Source organism: Ostrea edulis, chromosome 8 (assembly GCF_947568905.1).
Source record: "Ostrea edulis chromosome 8, xbOstEdul1.1, whole genome shotgun sequence".
Taxonomy (NCBI): Eukaryota; Metazoa; Mollusca; class Bivalvia; order Ostreida; family Ostreidae; genus Ostrea; species Ostrea edulis.
In genome coordinates, this window is record NC_079171.1 from 26,058,179 (window position 1) to 26,072,325 (window position 14,147).

Genomic DNA, 14,147 nt, shown 5'->3' on the forward strand with positions numbered 1-14,147 from the left:
TGTATATATGTATGTATGTATGTATGTATATATGTATATATGTATGCATATGTATGTATGTATGTATGTATGTATGTATGCATGCATTCATGCATGTATGTATGTACATGTATGTATGTATGTATGTATGTATGTATGTAAGTAAGTATGTATGTATGTATGTATGTATGTGACACATATCATTCCTACTTAAAAATATGTACCCCTGTAAACTAATCGGTGCTTACGATGAGTCCTAGATAGTACTTCTATCTGTTCTTGTGGAGATCATTGTTAACAATCTTCTTTCTAGTTCATACAATGACTGGGTCTCCGCACTCATTTCTCTTGTATTTGTCGACCTATTGGGTTGAAATGTTGTATGTAGATTACAAGTAACTCTTTGGCATGCCTCCCAAAAATGAGAATTCTGAAATTATAGCTTAAAGCTCGTGAATTGTGCACAATTGTTAGCAATTCTGCAATATTTCGGGTGTTTGTGAATCGATATGTTGGTTACATGTATTCCTGGCATGTACTACCCATAACAGGAAATCTCTAGATCGGCTCATCTGGGTTAATATGTATTTGAATATTGTTATCTATAGATGCATTGATCAATGTACATTGTGAAATATCAAAACATACTCCCCAAATTGTCGCCCGTTCCAAATCATCGCCAGCAACTGATAAACTCTCGCATGCGTTCGGGTATTTCCGTAAAATGCAAATTTATAAGGTACGTTTAATAAGAATAAACCAAATTTATATTCTTAAAACAAATTATTTTTAATAAAAGTAGCGTTTATTAAATCAGCTAGCACCTTTTGATTTAGTTTTTTATTCGACTCTCAATAATGCTTTTAAAAAATCTGACTGGTCCACTTATAGAAAAGTTCGTAATACAGTTAACGTTATGGGGAAAAAACCCATCCGATATAAAATTATTACGAAAGTATTGAAACATAGTTAGAAGATTCAAGTAAAGACAATAATAGGTTATATTGGAAGTTGATGACAGACTATCGAATTATCAAATGAAATACGTCCAACACAAATTAACCCCTCACATTAAAAAGATATTAAGAAAGAGTCACTTGTTTATTTGATGACCATTTGGTGATTGAAATACGAAAGTTCATGTGTTTGTGTAAATGTATTGAACACGCTTTGATCACCGCGGTCTAATAACACAGCTGTGACAAACTTTAACGTACTGTCGTCTTAAATATTTCTTCAAATGGAGCAGTAGAATTATAAGCAATTTGCGTGTTTACATTTTTAAAGTGGGTCACTAGACGGTTTTGTTACCTGTGGAATTTAAAAAGTTTTAAATGGATTAGTTTCTGAGTTTACTTCCTCGTTCGGAATGACTGTTCCGTGGTGGTCCTGTTTTATTATATCACTGAGATTTATATATGGCTACGGTATGTACTAATTATGTTGTTGTTATTTATTGTTCTTTTTTGTGGTTATTGTTGTTTACAATGGAATAAGTTGAACATATTCATCTTCCAAAACACGTCATCCATAAAAAAAATACCAGGCTGATGCTAGCAGCCAATAAGCACGTAGAAGCTAGCAGCCACTAAGGAAAATCATCAAAGGACTGAGAGTACTCATAAAAAAATATTCAATTTGAAACCTAATTTAGGAAAATGAAAATAAAATTCATGTTTTTAATTAATAAATGTCAATTGCAACACACATGGGCAACTTAGGTCACATGAGAAGCTACACATTAACGGTGAATTGAATTTGTATCAGTAATTTGTAATGAAAGGACGGAGAGAAATAAACTGACCACACTTTTCATTTTCTGATGTTTTTGAACAATTAATTTTACCACGTTGCAAGCATGAAAATAAATGTACATTGATAATTTAGCTCACCATAATTTTACAATCCTAGTCATTAAGTACCAATGGATATATGATAGGGAAATAAATAATGTGGGGTGCTTTATCATCTGAAGATTGATCATATTTTCACGTGCCAATTCATTTGAAATTGTATTTCATTCAAAACCATAGAATATCTCAGCTGAAGAGTAATAACCATGGCCTTCTAATAAAAGAAATCAACAGAAAATGTTTTTAGAAAGTGTTGTAGGAAAAAAAGAATAAATAATGAAACAAACACCTCCTCTGCAATATATGGGCAGTAATACATCCACCCAGCCAGTGTTATCAAAAGCTATGAATTAGCTCACCTGACTTTGACATTCCGCATGACCTACTCAATACAGGAATTTCATGACGGTCTCTTATGCCGCTAATTTTTAAGGACAAGGTAGACCGAACGACGAAGGACAAGGTAGACCGAACGACGAAGGACAAGGTAGACCGAACGACGAAGGATGTGACGGTACCACCAGGTGGCTGCTGGGGTCGGACATATTTCTAGTGTAAGGAAGGGACAAAAAATCAACTGGCTGGAGAAGTGTATCCTAATGGGTATCCAATGTCATGGAGACAATAGCTTTGTGATACACGGAAGTAATGTTTAGCTCGCCTGTACTTCAACGTTTTCACTACACATTTAAATTTTCTTAAAATATATTCAGTTTTATAGAAGATTTTGAGAAATTGGTGGACTGTTGGCAGTTTTTGTCCCTCCCTAAGACACCAGGGGTACAAGAGTCTTGAAATTTACAATTTACGTCTTTACAATTGTCCCGAAGATGCTTCATACCAAATTTGAAAGGAATTGGAATACCGGTAGTAGTTAACAAGAAGTTAAAACAGTTCTATTTTCCACACATTTAATAACTGACCATTTAGGCCCGCCCTGATATCAAAACCCCTGCCCCCTGGGGTCATCAAATTTACAGTTTTGGTAAAGGACTACCGGTTCTTTCTAAATATTCATTTAGTTTCAATCTAGTATCAATAACAATATAGTAGATGTTATTAAAGTGTTTTACACATAGACACTATATACCAAGTTTGGCCCTTCTCTGGGGTCAGAACCCCTATCCCTGGGATAATGAAATTTATGATTTTAGTAGAGGCCTCCCTCCTCTACATCACTATGTATTTAGTTGGGTTTTTTACGCATGTGTGGTTCCAGAATGGTTTGTGAAATAACCCACGATTCCAGCCTCCGCAATCACGGTTTTCATGATGACAAACAGTTTGTTCAATCCGATCGGTTGCTGACTAAACCGAAATTCATTCTCCGGGCCCTTCTGAAGAGGTCGACGGTAAAACACCGTCTCTACTACAAGCGCTCAATTAAAAAATAATAATGGCAAGTCAGTAAGTCAGGTTACAAAACCATATCAGGGAATTCATTTGTTCTGTTTACGTTGCATACTTACATATTAAGAAATCTGAGGTACATGTGGCATGCGAAATAAGTTTTAATTGGTTTTCTAACATTGGGGGCTAGGGGTCATATAAAGTTTTGATGTAAAAAAAAAAAAAAAAAAAAAAGTATGTTGTCAAAAAGATGACACCACGCAGTGCCTAATGAATGTAGAATACATGTATACATGTTTGAATGCATGTATGTATGTATATGAAACATACCATTTCTACTTTAAAACATGTACCCCAGTAGAATAATCGGTGCTTACGATGAACGTCTATCTTTTGTAGGGGAGATAATTGTTAAGTTCGTACCGTAAGACCGTGAGTGGGTCCTTAAACTTAGCTAAGGTATGCTGATTACATTGCAAATACAAAGAGCATTATTTAAAATCCACATACACATTGAACAATTAACATACCGGTACCACTAACATTCCTCAGACGATAATGGAAAACTTTGATAAAGTATATGAGTTACTGGTAATTAATTTATAGTTTTACGTTTTCAAATAAAAGCTCAATATAACGGTGACGATATTAAAAAGGGGCTAGAATACTTGATAGAAAATAAATCAAGAAATAACCACTTATTTTCTTCATCCTCAATCGGAGATTAAAACAGGGAAGTTCATCTGCTTGTGTAAATTTAGACGCTGAGTGTAGATCACCACATCCTGATAACACTGTCACTACCAAATAAATTGTGTTGTCGTCTTAAATGTAGCTGATTTAAGAAATGATAGGCAATGCACATGTTAACATTTTAAGGGGGTTACTTGACGATCTTCTTCCATATCCTATTTTTTAAAAGGGTTTAATTTTATTTCCTCTTTCGGAATGGCTGTCCCGTGGTGGCCCTGCTTTATTTTGTCACTTGGATTTATATATTGCTACGGTATGTTCTGTTTATTGTTATTTTGTTTATTTATTTCTACAGTGGAATAGACTGACCATCAAAACGTTGTTCCTGTAAGCTTTTTGTATTCGCTAATGGTACAAAACTTTCCAAATGCATATCCCCGGTTTTGAAGTAAGAGGAGATTTTTTTTTAAAAATATTTAATCAAAGTATATCCAGATACTCTTTTACATACAGAGTAACAAGGTTATTCAAATATCAATTTCAAAACAATAATTTCCTACATGTATATGTATGCAATTTTCGAACTAAATCACCTCATGGCATTTTCATATTTTAACTATCAAATTTACCACCTTTAATTATTGAGTTTCATTGCAAAAATGTCTGCAGCAATTGAATAATAGAGACACAAATACATAATGTAGAACTGTATCTCTTCTTGACGACTTTCTCTTTTTAGATATGAAATCAATCTCCCCCAGTTGTTTCATGCAGCCTCTATTATGACCCTACATGATGTAAAATCAAGAACTCTCAGGTGAACTAAATTGTCCTTAACGGCATATGTGACCTTTTACAGGTTGTATATGTTTGACTTTGTTGTTTTCTATCCGTCCATCAGCTTTGTTTTCTTTCATCACCAAAATTGAACTATTACAGAGGTCTGAAAAGTGGCCCCACCCTTGTGAGGCCCCATGTGTTACCGCTACAACCCCAACCTGAGAGCAAAAAATGATAGCCGTAGGGTTTCCTTTCCTTGCCTGCATACTCCTTTTGTGAACTCTTTAAAGATTGAAAAGTTGTAATTAGCCTTCATTATGACCCTCAGGTGGGTTTAATTGCTGTTAAAAGTCAATATGACCCTTTGTATGGGTTCTGTATGTTTAACATCATTGTTCTTCAGTCCTTTTTCGCTTTTGTTTTGTTCCAACAACCTAAGGTCAATTATTAGAAAGGTCTGAAAAGTGACCCCGCCTTTGGGAGGCCCAAGGTGATACCCCTATAGCCCCAAACTAAGGGCGGGAAATAATAATCTTAGGGATCTCTGACTTGCCCGCAGGCTCATTTAGCGGACTCTTAAAAAATTAAGCCTTCATTTCATGTATGACCTTGCATGATGCAAAAATAGGAATTTTCAGGTGAGGCCAATTGTACTTTAAGGCATATGTGGTCTTTTTAAAGGATTCTATACCTTGTTGTTCTCTACCCGTCTATCGGCTTTTTTTTCGTTCATCACCCAATAATCAATTATTAGAGATGTCTGAAAAGTGGAAGTCGCAAGGGGTTTCCCCACACAGTCCCAAATGGAGAACGGACGACGATACCCATAGTTGTCCCCTTCTTTGCCTGCATACTCTTCAAAAATTAAGTTCTTATTGACCATCATTATGACCCTACATGAAATAATTACCCTGCATGTAAATGCATGAATTTTCAGGTGAGCTCAATATTGCCCTTAAAGACTAATGTGACCCTTTAAAAGGTTTTTGTATATTTGACGTCATTGTTTTCTAGTCCTCTGTGAGTTTTGTTTTATTTCAATACTCTTTAGACATTTATAAGAGATGTTGGAAAGGAGACCCCACTCTTGGATAGTCCCAGGTGGTACCCCTACATCATGAAACTGAGGGTGGTAAATGATAATACTAGGTATCGGGATAGGCATCTCCAATCATTCCTAACCAAATGTTTATTCATGAAATGCATTGCATTATGAATAAGAATACAGGCGGATCTTCATAACTATCAAGATTATTTTCAACAAAAGTGGGAATGGACCACTAGTACCTTACATTCGAAAATTCAGTCCCCGGGTTAGGGTCTTCGATGATTTCGAACCCGATGTTTATTCACAAAGCGTAATGCGTTATTTATAAAAATTGGAACAAATCTCCGTAACTAGAGAGAGTACCATCAGAATATCTTCATAGTTGTGGGGGTAGACCACTAATACCCTATCCCCAATATGTCAGTTCCCGGGGTAGGGGTATTCAATTATTCCGAACCCGATGTTTATTTACAAAGGGTAATACTTTATGTATAAACATTGGAGGGAGGGATCTCCGTAACAAGAGAGAGTACCATCACCATCGCTTCACAGTGGTGGGGGTAGACCACTAAAGCCCTACCACAAAAATTTCAGTTCCCGGGGTTGGGGTCTTCGATGATTGCTATCCCGATCTTTATTTACTAAGTGTAATACATTATATCTAGAAATGGAGGGGGGGGGGGGGGGGTAGACCACTAATACCTAAATCCTAAAATTTCAATCCCCGGGGAAGGGGGGTCGATGATTTCGAACCCGATGTTTATTCACTAAGTATAATGCGTTATGAATAAAAATTGGAGGGACATATATCCATAACTAGAGAAAGTACAATCACCATTTCCTCGCAGTGGTAGGAGTAGATCACTAATACCTAAACCCCGAAATTTCAGTCCCTGGAGAAGACGCTTCCGTGATTGCAAACTCGATGTTTATTCAATGAGTGTGATGCATTATGTATAAATATTGGGAGGGAGTGTCTCCGTAACTATATGTAGTACCATCACCATCTCATCATAGTGGAGGGGGTAGACCACTAATACCCTAATCCCGAAATTTCAATTCCTGGGGTAGGGTTTTTGATTATTCCTAACACGATGTTTTATCACTAAGTGTGATGTGTTATCTATATGAATTGGAGGGTCGGATATCCGTAATTAGAGATAGTATCATCACCATGTCATCACAGTGATGGGGGTTGACCACTAGTATTTTACCCCCAAAATTTCTCGAAAGTAGGAGTCTTTGATGATTTCGAACCCGAAGTATATTCACTAAGTGTAATGCGTTGTGTATAAAAATTGGAGAAACGGATCTCCGTAACAATAGAGAGCACTATCATCATATCTTCGTAGTAGTGGGGGTAGACGCCTAATACACTAACTCCCAACATTTCAGTTCCCGAGGTAGGGGTCTTCGATGAGTCCGAATCCAATGTTTATTAACTATGTATGATGCGTTATGTATAAAATTTGGAGGGGCGGATCTACGTAACTGGAGATAGTACTATCGCAATCTCTTGAAAGTGATGGGGGTAGACCATTAATACCCAAATCCCAAAATTTCACTCCGCGGGGTAATGGTCTTTGATGATTCCAAACACGATGTTTATTCACTAAATGTAACGCGTTATGTATACAAATTGGAGTGCCGGATCTTGGTAACTAGAAAGAGAACCACCACTCTCTCTCTTCGCAGTGGTGAGAAGTCATCAATAGTACCTTACTCCAAAAATTTCAGTCCCCGTGGTAGGGGTCTTCGGTGCACGTGATTGCGAACACGATGCTTATTCAGTAAGTGTAGATGCATTATGTATAAATTTGGAGGGGCTGATCTCCATGACTTAAGAGTCACCATCTCTTCACAGTGGTGGGGGTAGAGCACTAATACCTAAATCCCAAAATTTCAGTCCCCGCAGTAGGGGTCTTCCATAATTCCTAACCTGATGTTTATTCACTAAGTGTAAATAACTCGATGTATATTCACTAAGTGTAATGCGGTATGTATAAAAACTGGAGGTTTGGATCTCTGTCATTACAGATAGTATCGTTACCATTTCTTCACAGTGGTGGGAGTGAACCACTAGTGCCTTACCCGCAAAATTTCAGTCCCAGATGTAGGGATCCTCGATAATTCCGATTCCGATGTTTATTTACTAAATGTGATACGTTGCGTATAAAAATTGGAAGGGCGGATCGTCGTAACTAGAGAGAGTGCCATCATCATTTTTTTCACAATGTTTGGGGTTGTTCACTGCATCCCATTCTCATAATTCCAGTCTAGTTTTCTTCTTATGCATATAGAAATTCTAATTGCGAACTGCGTTCTACAATGCAGTTCACATTTAAATTGCGAATAGTGAACTGCGAATTGCGTTCCAAAATCTAATAGCCGAAGCTTCCTCAATTCATAGGAACTTACCAAATCTATCAAAATAGTCTATCGGGCGTGTAGCATGGTAGAAAATGAAATCAGACGATTGATTAGGGAACGTTTCAAACTTTTCATTTAAGAATCAACGTATAGTTGTAACTACTGCATATACCAACAATGATATATTAATGATTAAGTCATTTTTGTCGTTGATAAGATAATTTAATGTTTAAAGACCTTTGCTTTTGTAATGAATGATGAAATAAGAATATTAAGGTGTATACGTTTCCTTTTCAACCAGCATTTCTATACATCAATACAAGTAAAGCTTTTTTAAAAAGCTTGTCGTCTTTAGCAGCAACTCTATAGAGCGAAGTTAAATTATGTCCCTTGTCTTCATTATTGAATTGAGCTAAAATAAATAATTTCACGGACATCATGCCTACAAAGCTGTGTCCTGACTCCCATTGTAAAAGTTTGTATTTATGAAGGGTATATGCACTGGAAATCAAAATCACTGTTCCCTGTATTAGCACTGATTAAAGCCTATATCAAATGAAACTGAGATTTTCAATGTGTATATCAAAATATTTATTTTTTAACAAAGTTATGAAACAAAACAAACTAAAAAGATTTAAATTGCTCAAATTTGCTTAAAAATTATTCTTGCATATTGTACAGTGCAACTGCTTTAGAAATTAACCAGGATAAAGACCTGAGAATATTGTAATAGTTTTGCCAAAAATTATATCATAAAATACATATCAGCAATCAAGAGTGAATTCATCAAAATTCTAAGTTAAATTGAATAAAAATTCTTGTGATTCAACGTTACTTCACAGTCATAAATACCATTGTGTCTCTGATTTAAATTATGAAAAAACGTTACTCTATGATATGTAAGAAAAAATAAGAAACAATCACACATAATTAACTATACTTTTGGAAGTCCCTGAAAATGCATAAATTAGACTCGTTTACGTAAATTGTAATAACAGGTGGATGGATTATTCTTTTGCATTCTTAAAAAAACCCAGTGATCCTCATTTTGAAGTCAAGTCTTATTTATTCTTATGTAATTCTTAGCTTAAGGTATCATTAAACTGTTTTGTAGGGATTAGCCCTACCGAATAGACAATTCCCAAAACACAAGCAATCAAAACAAAAAACGGCGAGTTTTTCTGTTTGTATGCAAAAATGAAAACATTGCTGTAAATGAAGTAACCATAGAAATGCTTTGTATTAGTTGCTTTTAAAAAAGTAATGTGTCAATTTCATGAATTGCATTTTTCTTTTGTTCGTTTTGTCGATTTTTTAAAGATTGAAAATCTTGAAAAATTGTTAAGTCGTACGAAAAATAGAACACCAGAAAATTATCTCCCTTGCCTTGAAGAGCATTTCAACCAATGAAATAATTGAAAATGTTCACTTCATGCACTTTCTACCAATGAAAAAAGAGAGGAAGTGCAAAGTCCGAATACTGTAAAACACTTCAACTCTGTATACCGTCTTCCAAGGAAGACGGTAATTAGGCCTTTGTCGGATGAAAGCACGTATCATTTTGTTTGCAATTTACTCAATTCATAGGAACTTACTTATGTTCTTTTAAAATACATTATTTATGGATCATGATGGATAATAAATGTGGGGAATTGCTTAGGGAATATCTAATTTTTTCTGATGTCTGAAATAATTATACCCGTTACATGTAATAATGATTTTGTGTGCGTGATTTAGACGTTTCTTTGAATCTGGGATATTTGATAATTGTAGTGCATTACTAACTCCCATATGATCAGTAAAATGAATTAAATAGCTATATGCATATTTGATATAGAATAAAGAAATATTAGTAAATATGTATAAATCTCAGAAAAGTTAAAAGAATCACAAGGTTATATTCTCAAAACTTTACAAATTTATTTTTCAATCTCACTCGTAAATGAATGCAATGCTACTTTATAAATCAAAGTTTAACCAAATGTAATTACCAATTATTCCATGCCTATGTCAACTATGGAAAAATATACATATCATGGTCAGAGGACATACTTACAACCACCAGGTCGTTAAGTTTACTATTGGATGGGGAGGGGCACTGCCATTATACATGTGTATCAGAATAAGTAGGCCCTAAGTATTTCTATATCGAAATCTCTATGAAGTGTATTGGTTTACCCAACTACCTTTACAATACAGATGTGATCTCAAATAAATAAATTACAGAATTTGTAATAGGAGAACATGTGCACTGTACCCATACTCTGATTATATGAATATACTATTAGACTATTTATTATGAGATTGATCACTGTTCGTTATCTTCACCTTGCATTAGAGGATCTACCAAAGAAATATAGGTCAATAAAATTCAGAAAACACTGAAAAACACCAATATGAATTATAAAATTTTAAATCGGAGAACGTGGGCACTATACCATAGTTTTGTTGTTCCATTATTTTGGAAAAAAAATACAAAAACAATGAAAATTTATGTCGTTTTATTAATTTTCCTTCATTAAAAATGACAGAAAATGGTAAATTGACTAGTAAGAACACATATCTCAAGCCCAATGGAATCTATAAAGTCAAGGAGCGTCCGGGGGCTTAACCCTTTGAGGACCACCTTAACTTGAATAATGGAAAAACAATCTCTAAACTTTAAGATTTCTTTTTTGTCATTACACAACACAAATAGAATATACATGAATGTTGACTAACCATATTGTGCTGGCAATGTCGTGCATTAGCAGTTTTTGGAAAATATAATGCGTGAAGTACGTGCTGTACGCATGTATCGTATAATGGTTATCATCTTTTCCTCAGAAAACCTGAGTAGAAGAAAGACAACAGTTTTATCACAAAGTTCGACGTACGAGGATCGATATGCATCGTATGCCAATGATGAGGACTTGCGGACACATATAGAAATTTGTGCCCACACTGCTCCAGGACACCCCTTAGCCTGGTTTCAAGTGGATCTTGGTCAAGAATACAGCATAGAGAGTGTCAAAATCTACTACAGAAGAGAAGGTACAGTGGATGAATATACATATTTAGAACTTTATATAACTCATTCACCAACATTACCGCGGATATCGGTCTGGATAGTTTAATGGTTAGAGCACATGAACAGTGATACTAGGGTTCAATGGTTTGATTTCCGGTAAAAAATATTTTACCTCACCTGAGACGAAGGCTCAAATAAGCTTCTCTGATCAAAAGTTGTCCGTTGTATGTCGGCGTCGTAGTCGTCATTGACTTTTCACATTTTCATCTTCAGAATCACTGGACTTCATTCAAACCTGACATAAATTATTCTTGGGTGAAGGGGCTTCAAGTTTGTTCAAATGAAGGATCATGCCACATTCAAAGGGGATATAGTAAAAACAAACAAAAAATAGGATGGTATCATTTAAAAAATATTCTCAAGAACCACTGGGCCAGAAAAGTTGAAAGAGCCACATGGAAAGACAGAAAAAGGAAAGGCCCACAGGAGTTTTAATTAATAGGCATGATGTATAAAATAGAAGTAGAAACTGGTTCCGGATGACATTCAACATTTTAAAGGTCAACTACATTTATATATACGTTTACCAAATAAAGGATGTTAAGAAAATTCGCTCCGTTCGTAAATTAAAAAAAATAAATAGAAAAACGAAATATTTTTGTTTCAAATTCTTACTGGTAACACTTTAGATTTTTTTCATTATATCGGTAGTTATCCTTCCCGATATGCACTCTCTCGTGTTACTATGGAGTGATGTAAACACAATGTCTATTACGTCATGAAATAAATATGCCAGGTTCGTTGAAAAAACAGACGTCCTGTACAAGTGTCGATACAATTAATGAACGAGCTCAAGCGTTGGCTTTCTTAGATGCAGGATTAAGTGTGAATGATGTGGCTAAGCAACTATGTAAAAGTGAGCGATGGGTAAGAAAGTGGAGACGAAGGCGAGAGCAAAATAAACAACTAACCGATCAACCGAGATCCGGTCGAAAATAGTGGGGGTAGTAAAGAAAAAAGTGGAGAACATAAAATACAAAAGAGGAAAATTAACAAGAAAATGCAGCAAGGAACTTAATACCTCTGGCTTTAATGTAAGTCACGTAACTGTTTATAATTATTTGCGGAAAGTTAAAAAATGGAATCCATTTAAAAGATCGAGAAATCAACTACTGACCAAAAAAAAAAAAAAAAAAGAGTGAAATTTGCTCGTGATCACAAGCATTTGACGGCTGAAGACTGGGAAAACTACATCTTTAGTGACGAATCTACAAGATATTTGTATCATGTTCCGAACCGACAGAACGATGCCGTATGGGGGTCCCAGTCAGATGAGGTTCCAGACGTAAGCTGTGTGAAGTCAAGCGCTAAAGTCATTATATGGGGTGCGATTGTTCCAGCCGGCAAAACTATTAATGCTGATTATTATGCGAATAAAATTCTTCAAAAAGAACTAAAAAATCCTCTGAATCGACAGAAAAATAGTGGTAGGATTGACGAACGAAAGTTGGTTCAATATCCAAGACACGCTACGTTTGTTCAAGATGGAGCGACACCTCACACTGCCCTCTTAACACAAAATTGGTGTGAAAATAATTTACCAGACTTTATTTCGAAAGAAGAATGGCCAAGCAATTTCCCAGACCTAAATTGTATAGAACATCTTTGGGGTATTCTGAACAGCGAGGCTTACAAGGATCGCCCAACAACTATGAGCCAATTACGCCGCCGACTTCAACATACATGGAGGGAGATACCTCAGAAACATTTGATTTCTTTAATTCATTCAATGCCAAACAGAATTAAAAATGTATTGAAAAAGAAAGGTAGACTCTGGTTATTAAAAACATAAAAACTTGTATATGAGCTGTTCATAAATAAGTTTAGGCATGATGTGAATCATGGAACGAACTTTCTTAACACCCTTTATATATTTCATTTATTTGTGGATATCTTACCGTTCATCTTCGCAAGCCAAGTCTCCAATTCGTTTACTTTCATCTCCCCCTTGATGGATTTAGTTGCGACTGAACTGCCATCTAACGGATCGAGCGAGTTATCGTTCTTGACGAAAACAAAATCTAACCAATCAGATAACGCATTTTCATTTCTGTTACAAGTGTATGTTTTACAAAATGGAGTTGACAGATGAAAACAATACAATTGGTTTTTTTTTTTATTTATGTGTGCATACTTGCTGGACGCCTATGCCATCTTTGTGTTTAAGGCGTGAATCACATATCCAAACAAATCATTCAGATTTCAGAGTTTCTACTTTGGTTTTGATATTGTGCTCAATTTTGCTGAGTTTGTACGGTTTATTCTTTCGTCGTCATTTGGGTGAGGTACATGATCGATTATCCCTAGAAGTTGATCGTAAACCCCAAAACTTTCTCTGAAAATCGCCCGTCTTTGTATTTTTTAGACAAAATGTCATGACAAAGGCGACAGCACGGGCTAAACATGGCGGTCGCCATTACTCAATCCAAACTGTATGTATGACGCGATTTGATCGGATGCCTTAGAAAGCCAAAGCGCAATATTTCGAAGGCTTAGAAATGCGACTAAATCTGCCAAGAGGGAGATGGGAGTAAACGAATCGGACACTTGGCTTGTGGAGATGCTTATCGTTGTAATAGAGATTAGTACAAATATCTGTTTGCCTTCAAGTTTTAGAATTGCTTGACTCTTACCGTGTGTCAAATGGTGACCTGGATTATCATTGGTTCAGAGTTCAAGTGCAATAGCGAATTCGGATTGTTACTGACAAAAGTCGAAATGACTTTAGCCCCACCTCTTTACTGTAAGAAACGCTGTCATTCGTGTCTCGCTACTTATTAATCGATTTCATGGCATTTGCCCTGTTTTCTATCACATGTATATTACCACTGAATGAAAAGCATGAGTGTAAATGTTATATTAAAGTCATTCCCCAAATCCGTGACTTTACAGGGAACGAACCCTGATAGGCGCTGACGTTTAAGTCAATATGTTACACTTTGTAAATTTTAGTTCAGAATATTGTCAGTCTTATGTCGTCCTACAGCTGTATGTAATTTGACCG

The 14,147-nt window shown here is 35.6% G+C and overlaps 1 protein-coding gene across 5 annotated transcripts in view; it reads left to right on the forward strand.

Annotated features, from left to right (window-relative positions):
- The first annotated feature begins 1,287 nt into the window (after positions 1-1,287).
- The window catches only part of LOC125657474 (protein draper-like), a 40,545-nt gene continuing 27,685 nt past the window's right edge, over positions 1,288-14,147 (forward strand). For 4 of the 5 annotated variants that reach the window (XM_048888045.2, XM_048888047.2, XM_048888046.2 and 1 more), the window contains exons 1-2: positions 1,640-4,188; positions 10,900-11,106. In XM_048888045.2, the coding sequence (XP_048744002.2) occupies positions 4,131-4,188; positions 10,900-11,106 (265 nt within the window). In that variant the 5' untranslated portion in view covers positions 1,640-4,130. Of the gene's footprint in view, positions 1,407-1,639; positions 4,189-10,899; positions 11,107-14,147 lie in introns of those variants that run through there. The other variant, XM_048888043.2, reaches the window with a different exon arrangement.